This window comes from Vombatus ursinus, unplaced genomic scaffold (genome assembly GCF_900497805.2).
Source record: "Vombatus ursinus unplaced genomic scaffold, bare-nosed wombat genome assembly UNPS02014847.1, whole genome shotgun sequence".
Taxonomy (NCBI): Eukaryota; Metazoa; Chordata; class Mammalia; order Diprotodontia; family Vombatidae; genus Vombatus; species Vombatus ursinus.
This window is the reverse complement of record NW_020954625.1, coordinates 21345214-21359528: the sequence shown is the minus strand read 5'-3', so window position 1 is coordinate 21359528 and position 14315 is coordinate 21345214. Positions and strand designations below refer to the sequence as shown.

The window sequence follows — 14315 nt, the reverse complement described above, 5'->3', positions numbered from 1 at the left end:
CCTATCCATCTATCCTTTCATCCATATATCTATTGATCTGTCCATTTATCCATCTATCCATCCATCCTAACTTCCTGACCTTGAGGCCGGCTTCCTATCTGTTATGTGACACTGCCTCTCAACCATAATTCTTTCATTAAACTAAATGAGAAAATGAATGCATGAAAATAAGTAAAGAAGAGATTCTAATAAAAGTACGGGGTGAGGAAGAGTCAGTCTCTGACCTGACTGGGAAGCCCATATTTGAGTTCTTTATCCTTTAATCACACATTGCTTTATGCTTCAGTTTCCTTGATTATAAAATGGGGATGAAAATCATTTCCTTCTTATTCTCACAGGGGATCTAAAAGAATAAATTGAATGTGAGAATAACTTTGGATGCTCAGAATAAAGGCATATTCTAAATTCAAAAGTTAGCCTTCTTAGCATTCAGCCAAGGATAGAAATTCAAATTTTTTTTGAGTTTTCCTCTTGGCTGCTTCTCTTCCAGGGAAGGTGTTTGAAAAATAAATGGAATTATTTCATAACCAGGATGCTATTTAAAAAAAAATAACAAAAACACAAAAACTAGTCAATTTCTCCAGAAAACTGTGATTCTGAAATAGGGTCTCAGAAATAAGGTTATCTTCAATCCCTGAAAAAGATATTGCATACTCTGGGAAAACTGACAAAATGAAATGTTTACAAAACAGCCCAGGCTCTTGTTTTATTAAACTACTCTAAAACTTATGTATTTCTTATGTTGCTGCTAATACTGACAAGGCGTAGCGTGGATGGCACCAATGTGTTTTTTTATTTACAGTTATCAGAAGCAGAAATATTCCACTGGTTTTTTTTTAGTTTTCTTAGAATTGAGGTCCCCTTGAGATGAAGGGTTTTTTGTTTGTTTTTCTCCTTTGTTGTCTAGGTATTTGAACTCAATTTTAATTTTGGAAAGCACAATCATTTCATCATGAAATAGCTGGACTCCAAAAATGTTAACTCTAAACTATTTAATCATCATTGATTCTAAATAAATAAAGGATCCATATTGATCCTGTTTAAGAAAAATGACTTTTCATTGACTGTCTGGCCTTAGCTAATTTAGACAATTTCAATATAAATTCAATTCAATTTAAATCAACAAACACCTGTCAGTTACCTACTATGGACAAAACACCATGCTTGGCATGGCAGAAACAAAGAAACAAAATGATAGATGATCTCTGCCCTCAAGGAGTTTACATTTTCCTGGGGGAGGGAAGGATATAACCTGGACGCAGATGGATAAGTATAAAGTATATACAAAGTGTTTTCAAGAGAGAGAGAAAACTAATGACTAGGGGATGCAGATGGGGTCAGGAAAGGTCTCCTTTGGGAGGTAGCAGTTGAACTGTGCTTTAAAGGAGGCTGGGGAACCTGAGAGGTAGAGATGAGGAAAGAGTGAATTCTAATGATGGGGAAATCACCTATAGAAGAATGTGGAAGTGGAGGATAAATGCCATGTACATAGAACACCTAGGTGAGCAGTTTGACCAGAATAGAGAGTTATCAAATAAAAAGCTGAAGAGACAGGTGGAAGCCAGATTTGGGTGGACTTTAAATGTCATGATGAGGAGTCATAGGGAACTACTGAAGATTTTTCAGTGGGAGGGTGGCATAACTAGATTTGTACTTAAGAATTCCAGTTTGGCAGCTGCAGGAGAGATGGTTGGAGATGGCAGAAAATGGAGGCGAGAGTGCAAGTAGAAGACACTACCTGTAGTCCAGGTGAGTGGTGAAGAGAGCCTGAGCTATAGTAGAGGTCACAGGAGTTAAGAGAAAAGAATGAATGTGAGAGAGCTTATGGAGGTAAAATTGAGATTTGGCAATTGATTGGATGGGGGGAGGGCAAATCAAGAGGCGGAGGAATGTGGAAGTGTCCACACCAGAAGGGAAGGTTAGAGGAAGGACAGATTTGAGGGAGGGGGTTGATCTAATGAGTTCCATTTCAAAGATTAATTATGGTGAAGTCACACTTAGAATAGTCAGCAGAAGAATTATTAAACTGCACACATTTGCAGGGATTCAAGGGAGGATGAGAGAGATGGTCCCCTGCATCCACAAATGAAACACAGTAAAAAATGATACTAGTCTCAGGATAATTTAAGCTAAAATGATATGCTCTTAACTACCAGTGTGGCTCATGATCATGACTTCCATTGTCCGATCTTAGACCAAGGCAGCTGGGGAGATCAGTGCCTAGAGCAATGGATGTGGAATCAGGAAAGACCGGTTTGATTGCTGACTTATCCACTTACATGCTGTGAGCCTGTCTGTGCCTCAGGTCCCTGTAAAGACTCTTCCAGCTCTAAATCTAATATCTTAGCATTTTGTTTATTGGGTTCAGGTCACTTGGGTCTGGTATTCTTTTTATTCAATACATCTGAATCTCAATATGTCATAAACTGCTATGGCCCTGAATTCTGTGAGTAAAACTCAAGTGAGCCCAGTTAATGGGGATACCAGATGGCCCTGGAAAAGACTAAGTATTACCTAAAGCAGTCTCGCTTTCATAGCCCCCAAGGACACCAATAGGGCAAGGCTTGGGTAGACTCATTTTGTGCCTGACCCCAGCCTCCCTAGAACTGTTTGGCGTCTGTGAAATGGAGCATCTCTCTGTAGAAGTATGAAACTCTTCAGCTTCATGCTCCAACTGAAATAAGCAGTTACCCGAATACTTTGAACAGTTGAGATTTGGCCAAAATCACACAGATCATTAGCTCATGGATTCACTTTGCTTAACATAAGTAGGCAACATCTGGAAGTCAATCAATGAACAACTATTGATTATGCTCCTATCATGTGCCATTTGGCATGCTAGACTTTAAGGCTGCCAATACAAAGAAGGGAACAAATTCTGCCTTCCAGGAACTTACATTATAATGGGGGAGATAAGCACATATACAAACATATAAAGTATAAATATCAAGTGAATACATACAAATAAATGCACAGCAGTTAAATATAAGGGAGCTCAGGAGGGAGAGCACTAGGAGTTGGGATCCATATCAATTGTGAGCTCCTTGAGGGCAGGAACTGTCTTTACCTCTTTTTGTATCCCCAGTGCTTAGCACAGTGCTGGCTCATAGTAGGTGCTTAATAAATGTTGTTGACTGACAGTCTGAGGTAGGCCAAAAGGGTTTGAATCTCTGCTCCATATAAGCTGTGTGACCTTGTACAGGTCATTTCATTCCACTGGGTACTATTTTTCTCTGCTTTAAAATGAGATGAGTCTAAATGTCCTCTAAACACCCTTCAAGATCTGAACTTTATGATCCATAAGACATAAGGCAGTAATGGAAAATTATTCCTGGAATTCAGTTGTAAAGGTATTTATTAAACATCTATTAAGTACAAGGAGAGGGCATGTCATTGGCAGAAGAACCAAGAATGCAGCTCTGATGCTCCCATCTGTATTTGGTCAACACACAATTATGAAATTCTGGCTGTGTTACAGGCACTGTGCTAAGCTCTGAAGATACAGACAAAAGTAAACCCATCCTTGCCCTCATTGAATTTACATTCTATAGAAAGCAATTGCACGTAAGCACACAAATATGTACAAAGTGGATCCAAGGTCATTTGGGGGTGGGGAGGATGCCAGCTGCTCAGGCTGTGATGTTTGAACTGAGTCTTGAAGGAAACAGGATTCTAAGAAATGAAGAGAAGGGGAAGAGTGTATTCCAAAGAGAGGGCACAGCTAGTGCAAAGCCATGGAGAGGGGAAATGACCTGCTCCGTAGGAGGGACAGTAAGAGGGCCAGTTGGTTTAGACCAATAGTAAAGTAGATGAAAGGGAGTGATAACTGACCATTTGGACTCCACCCTTGGTCCTTTGCCTCTGATAGGTCAGCTGTTGCCTCATCTTGTCGGGATCAGCCCTTGACGCCACATCCCAGCACAGCCTATACCATGCTTCTATGCTCACCTCCACCTCCAGTTTTCCAGTTTCCCTTCTTCATGTGTTCTTCCCTCTATTAGACTATAACTTCCTTGAGGGAATAGATTGTCTAACTTGGTTGGTTTTGTATCCTTGGTTCATAGCACAGTGCCTGGCACATAGTAGGTACTTAATCAATGCCCTCTCTATTTATCCATCTATCCATACATTCATCCAACCATCCATCTATCTATCTATCTAATAAGGCTGGGAAACCAATTGAAGCCAAGTTTTAAAAGACCTTAAAAGTCAAACAAAAGAGTTTGTATCTTATTGTAAAGGAACTTGGAGACTATAATGCAGTTTATTGAGTAATGGACTAAGATAGTCAGACCTGCAACTTAGGCAAATCCTTTTGGATGTCATATCAAAGATGGACTGGAGTCCTTTGAAGTTAGGAGGCTATTGTAATAGTCCAGGAAAGAAAACAAAAAAACAAAAACCTGATGAGTGCCTAAAATGGGATGGCACCTGTGTGGGTACAGAGAATAGGATGAGAAAAATGTTCTGAAGGTAGAAATAGTAAGTTTTGGTAACTTATTGGATGTATTCAGGGAGTGAAAGAGGGCAGTCCAGAATGATACTGAGGTTGTAAGCCTGGGAGAAAAGAAGGGGGTGATGTAATTAACAGTAATAGAGAACTTTGGATGATTCTATCTTTTAGGGAAAAGGCAATGAGCTCTCACATTAACTTTGAGATACCTAGGAATATCCAGTATAAAATGTCTAATCAGAAGTTGGAAATGTGGGTATAGAGTTCAGGAAAGTAGGACTGAGTCTGGGAATCATCTGCATAAAGATGAGAATTAAAACCAATGGAGCTGATGAGATCACTAAGTGAAAGAGCTCAGAGAGAGAAAAGAAGCAAGCCCAAGGTGTAATAATGAGGGACACCCCCAGTAAGGTAGTAGGGCAGAGATGATGATTCCAGAAAGGAGACTGAGAAGGAGTGGTCAGATGTGTAGGAGAACCAGGAGACAGTAGCACACTTACCCCAAAATCATGATTTTTCACTTGTTGTTACATGATTCCTACAGAGCAGAAACTACCTAGCTAACTGAAAATCATTGTGTACCATTGTTGGTGGTCAAGAGCTAAACCTTGCTCCAGTCATAAAGTATATCACAATTATAAAGCATTTTAAGGATTACAAAGTGCTTTTTATATATAAGCTTCATTTGATCCTCACAGCCACTCTGAGGTGGGTGCTATGATTATCCCTATTTTACAGACGGAAAAGCTGATGTTAGGAAAAGTAACTTGCTCAGGGTCACAAATCTAGTAAGTGTCAAAGGAAGGATTTCCACCCTGTTCTTCTTGACTTCATCCACTGATGTGCCTGATGCCTCTACCAGATGGAGTTTGAAATACAAACTCATAGTCCTATTGTGAGTTTTTCCCCCTTAGGAAACATTAAAACATTGTGCTGATGGGAGAGACAACTATTTCCAAGAACAGATGAGCCCTAAAGTGACACACGGCAGGGAGCTTTAGATGTGGAAAATATAAAGAAGTCCATCGTCCTGGTGTCTCTGGAAGACTATTGGAACAGACAGCTAGCTGACTGGATAAGATTAAGAGTAGCCTGGTGTGAGGCGAGAGGCACAGTTCCCTCTTGCCCCATTGGCCCTTAATTGTGGCTTTTTAACAGAGCAGGAGGAACGGTAACGTGAGGACTACTTTTTCTTTACTATAAAAACTTTTATGATCCTGAGCCTCCTTTAACACCCCACGATCCATGAACTCACTAAAAGGAGACTCCCTCCCATGAAGACAGGTAATGAGGGATATGACTGAAGGAGAGGAGAAAGCCTGGAAAGACTTGGGGGTGGGCAGGGAATGCCATGACAGCTCTCTTCAAGAGTTGGAGGGGGCTATCACATGGAAAAGATGGAAGAGCCGTGCGGCTTGTTCTTGTTGGCTCTAGAAGAACTAGGGGTGATGAATATAAGGTTCAAAGACAAGTTTAGGTTTGCTGCCAGGGTAGAACAATACTTCCTAACCACTCACAATCTCCAGAAGTGAAATGGGCTGCCCCAAAGGAATTATTCTTCTCTGGTGTCATGGCTTCCCCCTCACTGGATGTCTTCAGACAAAGACTGGCAGGCACCAATTGGCTGCCTTGCTTTGGGGATTATTTTTTTAAGAACAGGTTGCACTCAATGGAGTCTTGGAGAATTCTTCAGACTCCAATTTTGTGACCGAATACAAATGGAAAGAGTCTTGTTTCCTGAAATCAGTAAAGGAGGCATTTAAGAGGCAGGATGTCCTTTGGTTCTCTGCAGAAGCTATGATCCAGGCCAGTCAGCACTGTGTAATTATTTTAGGGTGCAGGGGGCAGACCTATGCAGGTCCATTAGTGTAGGGAACGATGGAAACTCCCTCTTCTGATGCCCATCAGAAACTTGTCTGTGACTTGTAATCTCAAAGAGGTTCCTCGGTCACTGACAGTTGAAGTGACTTGCCCAAGGTCATAAAGCTACTGTGCTTTAAAAGCAAGATTTGAACCTTTGTGTACCTGACCTCAAGGCCAGCCTTCTGTCCACTGTCCTTCTTGATTGCCATGAGACTGTTATCCTGTTAGTTCATTAGCCAGGAACTCTAGCTAAGTGGTTCCAGCACTTAGCACAGTGCCTGACACATAATTAGCCCTTAACAAAGGCTTATTGACTGATGGATCACATGGAAAATGTTCTGGATTTGGAGTCAGAAGAACTGGGTCCAAATGTCAGCTCTACTCCTTATTAGCCAGGTGACCTTGGGCAAGTCACCCTACTGCTCTATAAAATAAGGAGGTGGGATTAAGGTCACTCCCCTCCCTAAGTAGGTCAATAGCTGGAAGAGACCTTAGAGGTCATCTGCTCCTTCATTATGTATATGAGGAAGCCAAAACACAGAGAAACTAAGGGATTTGACAAAGACTGCATGTCTAGTAAGTGGCAAGTGTTCCACATCACAGAGAGTATGGGAAGAAGAGATTAAAAAAAAAAAAAAACCCTGTCTGTGGTCCTGGCTGCTTTTTAGGCAGTCTAGTTGGAAAAAGAGCCTCCAAATTGGGAAAGATTGACTCCAATTTGTCATAATCGTTATAATAATGGCAAAGATTTCTATAACATTTTGAGGTTTGCAAAGCACTTTAAATACATTAGCTCATGTAGTCCTCCCCGATTATTATCCCTTTTTTATTGAGTAAGAAACTGAGACTACAATGAGGTTCCAGGTTTATCTCTTTTCTCTCTAGTGCTATTTCTTTCATATCTGCCCCCTTCCTCCTGCAGATGATAAAGAGAAGAATGTAACTTTTATTGGTGATTATAGTTATCTATGGTGCTATCCCCCCAATTCCTCTTGTTAAAATTTTTAATCCCCCTCAAATGATCCAGCTATGGGCCACCTTCTCCATGAAGTCTTCCATGACGTCCCCAGCCAGCAGTGATCCCTCCCTCCTTTAAAGAACCCTAGGACACTCTCTGTCATATTCTAAGGTGTTTTGCAAACCTTAAAGCATTGCATAAAAGGGAAGAGAATAAGGAAATAAGTTATATAGTGCCTACTATGTGCCAGGCACTATGATAAACACTTCTCGCATTTGATACTCACAAAACCCTGTGAGGTCGGTGGTATTCTTATCCTGTTTTAGAGTTGAGGAAAATGAGGCAAATAGAGTTTCAGTGACTTTTCCAGAGTCACATGGCTAGTAAGTGTCTGAGGCTGGATTTGAACTCAGGTCTTCCTGACTCCAGGCCTAGCACTCTATCCATTGTCCTAATTGGCTCTTTCCATTCTTCTAAGTGTCATTACGTTGCAATAGTACCATGTTGACATTAAACCACTCTTGTCCCTCAGCCCACTTACCTGCAAGTGTGAATTCATTCCTCCAGTCTTTTCTCATCAGAGTTAATATCATCTTCAAGGCAGGATACATCCCAGTAAACATACAGGATGAATATTCAACATCACTGCCAATAAAGATCTGTGTCTCCAGGCATCCAGGAAATTCCTGATTGCATGCATGTTGTCCAGGGCAGGGAGAGTCCTTGAATGTCCGCAACTTGTTTTCACATGCATCTGTTTAACTTAATGTTGCCATTATTTTTCCTGTTTAAAGTGAGAGAGCCTGTAGTTTTCCAAAACGACAGAGTCAGCTGGAATGTCAGAAATGTCCATTTGTCGCTTAGATTCCATCACTGCAAAGTAATCCCCTCATACTACAAGTGGTCAGATATTATTGTCCAAGCAAGAACGTAAGCCTCTAAACTTTGCTGTCAAGAGGACAGGCCTAGTCATTACCCAGGGCAAAGCCAAACCTGCCCATGTGGGTGTTATTCACTTCCCTTGTGGACCTCAGTTTCCCTTTCTATAAAATGAAGGAGTTGGCATGCAAAGAAGGAGTTACTAGCTCACTGGCCAGTCAAAACCAACATTCCCAAATTGTTGTATTCTGGGATGCCCTCTACTAGACCAGGTGCTTGACTTCCTTATAAAGGGAGGTGGCCATAAAGGTGAAAATGTGCATTCATGTATGTTACTGGTTATTGACCCGGAGGTAAGAGACACCAGGGCTCAAGGTCTACGTCTGACACTGACCGATTATATGACCCTGTGCAATTTCCTCTAACCTCTAGCCTTCATTTCATCCTCTGTAAAATGGCAATAGTAATCCTTGTTCTACCTGTCTACCTCTCCCGTTGAACTGAGTGCTGCCATTTTATCCTCTCAAAGTAAGAGAGTGCTTGATTTCCAAAACTACAGTCACAGGGATATTCTGAGGATCAAACCTCAGAGGGATCAATGTAAATGTACAATGATGGTTAGGATTTAGAAACTGAAAAAGCCAATTGAGTCTTCTCAGGAGTTGTTCCTGCTCAGTATTTTGTCAGGATTAGCCTAAAGGATCTGGAGTCAAGATTTTAATCCCAATCCTAACCTTAGGAAAGTCACTTCTGCTCTCTGTTTTCCTCATCTATAAACAGGGCGCAATACTATGTATATTCCTTTCCTCATGAAATCACGATAAGGGAAGTTCTTCAAAAATCCTAATATATTCTAGAAATGTGAGCTCTCAATGGCCCCTTCAAAGTCTGTTCAGTAGTAAATCCTCCAGGGACTGAAGGGCATAGGTTATATCGGACTGTGAAAAGCTATCTGTCTTGTGAGGCAGCTAAAAGCCTCCCTGCCCTGGCTTCAATAAGTGGGAGGATCCCCTTCATCCATATGCCTTCCTATCCTTTCTAAAAATACCAGAGCCTCCAGCAAGCAGATATTTTAGGAAGCTCACATTCACTGGTAAGACCATGGGAAGCTTTTTCTGTCATTTACATGAGCCTAAGGTGCATGTTTGCCAGGCGAGCTTTGAAATGCACAAGTCCATTGGTCCGTGCACCATCTAGATAAGAAGCTAGCCATTATACCGGGTTCACTTGCCTAGGAGCATCGTCTCTGAACAAGGATTAAAACCAGAGAGAAGAGAAGACAGTTGGTCTTTATTTTTTGTTTATTTTTTGGAATCCTAATATGCTTTTGAAGTCATCCTTCGCGGTCATTTGTACCTCAACCCACAGTTTTGAGGATCTGATTTCAGAGAACCTGGCTATGATTTCTCTTTAGAGACTCAGGGATTTCAAAATTTATAGAAGCTATTACCAACCTGTGGAAAAGGGAAACTCCTGAAAGACTCCCTCATCCCAAATCCTGAAGGGCAAGGCGGGGAAAGAGAGAGAAAGTAACAAAAGAAAAGCAAGGCTGGGAGAAAATGTCAAGTTGTAACTTTCACTTGAGACCTGGAGGTGAGGACAGGTGCATGACTGATGCATTGGGGGTGATTTGTCCTTTGTTACTTTGAAAAGCCCAAAAAGGCCATTCTTCTTGAAGGGGACCAAATAAGCAATGAGTGTGAGCAAAGGTGGGCTCTAAAGAGACGAGATGGAATTGAAACAGGTAAACCCTGTCCTCCAGTCACGTCATTCAGGTACTTCTGTCCGGGGCACTCATGTTTGCACCTCTAAGAAATTTCCATTTTTTCGCATCAAAAAATCCAGATATGAAGCCGAAGGGGCATTCTTCGCAAACCTGAAGCTGTCCGATTTCAACATCATCGACACGCTGGGAGTTGGAGGTTTTGGACGAGTTGAGCTGGTAGGTGACTTGCTGGTCTTTGCTCTCTGACTTCTTATGCTGGGGCTGGGGGGGTGGGGAGGCTATTTCATTGCTTGTTTTGTTTTGTTTAAATAAAAGCTCTCGGCTGGCCACCTTCAATATGGTTCCTTCCTTGCGCTGGGTCCTGTCCGCTCAAACCAGCAAGTTTGCGATAGCTCAGGGAGGCAGATTTACATTAGAAACGTTTAAAATGAAAGAACATCTGAGTAACTTTCAGGACTTCCTACTTCTTAATAAAAAGTGAAACAAGTTGCTTGAAAAGGGGACTTGACTAGTTTTTGTTTGTTTATTTTGTTTGTTTGTTTTAAAGTTTTCCTATGCTTAGGAAATTCTGACAGGTACTACCTCAGTTTCCCCCTCTGTTAAGTATGAGTTAAGTATGAGTTGATGTGATGAGAAAATGAGATAATATTGGTCAAGCTCAGTGCAAATCTTAAAGTGCTGTGAAAATACTAACTTATTAAAACGCTTTGTCAACCTCAAAGTACCTTTGGAATGCTAGCCATTGTTTTCATAACAAGAACCAAGGAGAGCTAACTTTTATATAGCGATTACTCTGTTCCAGGCACTGAGCTAAGTGCTTGGCAATTACTGTCTCACCAAATGAAGGGATAAGTTGTGTCAGATAATACTGTTTGAAATTCAGCATCATTGTAACGCTAAGGAAGGAAGAGCCTGCTACAGGTTGTCATTCCTTTAAGAACTCACTCCACGGGCTCGAGGTCCCTTCCAGTTCTTGATCCAGGATTTGCTAGCTATAAAAATGTCACAATGTCCTCTTGGTAGACCAGATGCATTGGAAATCGCACAAGTGGGATGACTTAGGTCATTATCTGTCTGACGGAGCCATTCTCTTGTCCTCTTTGCATCTCAGCTTCATTCCCTGGAAAAGGAAGAACTTGGACTGGATGATCTCCAAGGGGCCCTTCCGATTTTACAAACAGGGCTCCTATTCTTTTCTCATCACCGTCAGATAACCTTTGAACAAAGAAAGAGCTCTACATTTGGAGTTGGTAGACCTGTACTACCATCCCAGCTCTGCTACTCGTTACCCACATGACTATGGACAGGTCACTTTCCCTCACTGGGTTTTCATTACCTATTGAAAAAAAAAAAATAACAAACTCAGACTAGAATATCAAGGTCCCCTCCAGCTGCAGCTCCAATGATTTCACGACCTTTGAATTTGACAGTTTTAAGTATGTGGTCTCAGTGCTTATGAAAAAAATATGTATATATTTACAGCTACTATACCACCAAGCGTAAACATTATTTATCATGGTTGATGATAAGAAATAGATTTTTTTAATGGAAAGAAAAGCATGAATGGACCATAAACTGCATGAGAGCATAAGTTATGATGTATTTTAAATTTCTTAGGCTATGATATAAGTAACTGGCACCTACTACTTTAACTAAGGCAAAAATAAAATTCTAGGAGTTGCCGGTCGTACCAGGGCCATGAAAGCTACTAGACTCCATTTGAAAGCCAAGATTCATTTTCCTCTCCCTGCTGAGGCCAGAGAAGACCCTGACATTCGATACCAGTACAGTGTGTTGGGCCTGCCTGTGACTTGTTGTACAGTGCAGTAAACAGAGTTCCTGCTTTTGGAAGGATGGAGGAACCCCTTTGCCTCAAAGCTAGGAGTCATGAGCTATTTTGAGCCTTGGTCCCTGAGGGCAGCACTGACCATGAACTGTTCTCTACCTGTCTTAGACAGAGCCAGGCGGCAAGGGCTCAAAATCTTAACTGAAGTGTTCTACTCAAGTAACATTGAAAAGCACCAATTAAGAGATAGACAGGACTTCAGAGGCTGTCTTTTCTCATTTAATAGATGAGGCAACTGAGGATCAGAAGGGAAGTGAATTGTCAAGGTCACTTGGTTAAGTAGTAAAAGTCAGAGGTGGTATTGAAATCCAGGTGCTCAATGCCAAATGCAGTGTGTGTGTGTGTGTCTGTGTGTCTGTGTCTGTGTGTGTGTCTGTCTGTGTGTGTGTCCGTGTGTCTGTGTGCGTCTGTGTGTGTGTCTGTGTGTCTGTGTCTGTGTCTGTGTGCGTGTTGACATCAAAACACTCCCTTAGCTCTGTGCAAAATGCTTGACAATTCTCCTGTAACATTTCTAGCTTCAAGGTTAAATTTGCTATCATGAATCTAAGTAGATTTACTAGAATTACTGCTTTTGAATTCTGCGGACTTCTCAAGGTTTGTTTTTCATTGAACTGTTGTATGGAAAATGCCTTCAGAGAGATGGTGCACTGGGCAGAGCACTAGACTGAGAGACAGGAAATAGGTCCCAATCTTTCCTCTGACTCTCATTAACTATGGGACCCATGACAAGTCACCCATTCTCCCTGTGGGTCAATTTTCTTATTTTTAAATATGGATAATAATCATCATCGTTGTAATGCCACCCTCAAGAGGCAGCATGGCTTCTTCAATACAGTAAGAGGCCTGGAAGTCTGAGTTTCAATTCCCTCTTCTCATTTTTCACCTTTCTGAGTCTCAATTTCCTTCTCTGTACAATGAGGATAATAACATTGGTAGAATCTATCTCTCAGAGGTTTTGTGAAGCTCAAACAAAATCATCTCTGTAAAGCTCTTTGCAACACTTTAAGTACTAAACAACAGTTATTATTTAGAGGAGATTTAGTGTCGGATTTATTTTTCAAATATTCAGCTTTTATTATGAGCTATAAATATTCATCCATCCCATAAGCAGTTATTAAGAGGAGGTGGTCTGATCGTGTATTGATAAAGCACAAGTTTCTTTTTAAGTCATTATTATATACCAGGTGCTATACTTGGCTCATGAGGCAGCTAGGTGGTTCAGTAGATAAAGTCAGGAAGACCTGAGTTCAAATAGAGCCTCAAATACTTATTGTGTGACCCTGGGCAAGTCACTTAACCTTGTTTGCCTCAGTTTCCTCATCTGTAAATTCAGCTGGAGAAGTAAATGTGAAACCACTCCAGTATCTTTGCCAAGAAAACTCCAAGAGGTCACAAAGAGTCAGACATGACAGAACAGCAAACAACACATACTTGGTAGTGGGGACACAATGACAAAACCGAGACATTTCCTGACATCAAGGAGTTTACATTTTTAATTTTGGAGAAAATACCTGTAAGAAATGATGACTAGGGTGGGGCACTTTGGTCCAGTGAGTTACAGGGATGGTGAGAGGGGACATTGGGGGGATAAAGTGAGACATCCCGTCCAGCAGCAAAAGCAAAGCAGTGGTTCACGGCTCCAAAACTGAGGAGGGAGGAGGAAGGAAGAATATGTAGCAACAAGGTGGTGAATGAGACGATGAAAGAGAAGTCTGGAGAGTGGGGAGTGAGGCAAAGTATGATGGGCAGGGCTTTCCTTAAATAGCCGTCTGGTAGAAACAATCACCAATCAGGGCAGTTGAGTCCCAGGACAGAAGTCTTTCCATGGCAAAGCATTTGGCAAGGAGGAGATAGCCAGAGAGTAGAGAACAAAGTAAGCTTAGTGGCTGGGACTTTCCTGAAATAATGTTCCATGAGAGGCAGTGACCAGTCACTGGGGCCCAGGACAGAAGTCTCTCCATGACAGCAAGAAGGTGAAGAGATGTCCAAAGGGGAGTAAAGGGTTAAAAATGCTAAACAGAGGACTTTGTGTTTTATCCTAAGAGCAGTGGGGAGCCACCGAAATTACTCCAGCTTGGCAGCGAGGTGATCACACCTGGGCTTTGGTGATATCAACATGGCAGCTTTGTGAAGGAGAGGCTGGAGAGAGACTAGATGCATGAATGAGGGAACCTTAGACTCGTCTAAGCTGGAGGTGATGAGGGGCTGGATGAGGGGGGCTGTGGTGGAGTAAATAGAAAAGTACAAGTGTCAGAAATGGTGATACAATGGAATCAGCAAGATTTGGCAACTTATTGGACATTTGGAATAAGTGAAGGACTAACAATGACTCTTACACTGAGGAGCTAGGCGACTGGGTGGTTGGTGGTCCGCTCAACATAAATAGATAGACTAGGAAGAAGGTAGATTTTAGGGAGAAACATGATGAATTCCAATTGGAACTTGTTGAGTTTCAGATACTTAGATGCCTATGAAACATCTAATTGGAAATGTTTAGTAGGCAAATGGTGATTTGGGACTAAAGCTCAGAGGAGAGACTGAAAATAGATAGATAGATAGATAGATAGATAGATAGATAGATAGATAGATA

General features: G+C 41.5%; 1 protein-coding gene across 1 annotated transcript in view; it reads left to right on the top strand.

The window, feature by feature from the left end:
- PRKG1 (protein kinase cGMP-dependent 1) overlaps window positions 1-14315 on the top strand; it is a 1334778-nt gene that overhangs the window by 1270860 nt on the left and 49603 nt on the right. Inside the window, exon 10 of the mRNA XM_027840670.1 lies at window positions 9999-10095. Within this exon, the coding sequence (XP_027696471.1) occupies window positions 9999-10095 (97 nt within the window). The remainder of the gene's footprint in view (window positions 1-9998; window positions 10096-14315) is intronic.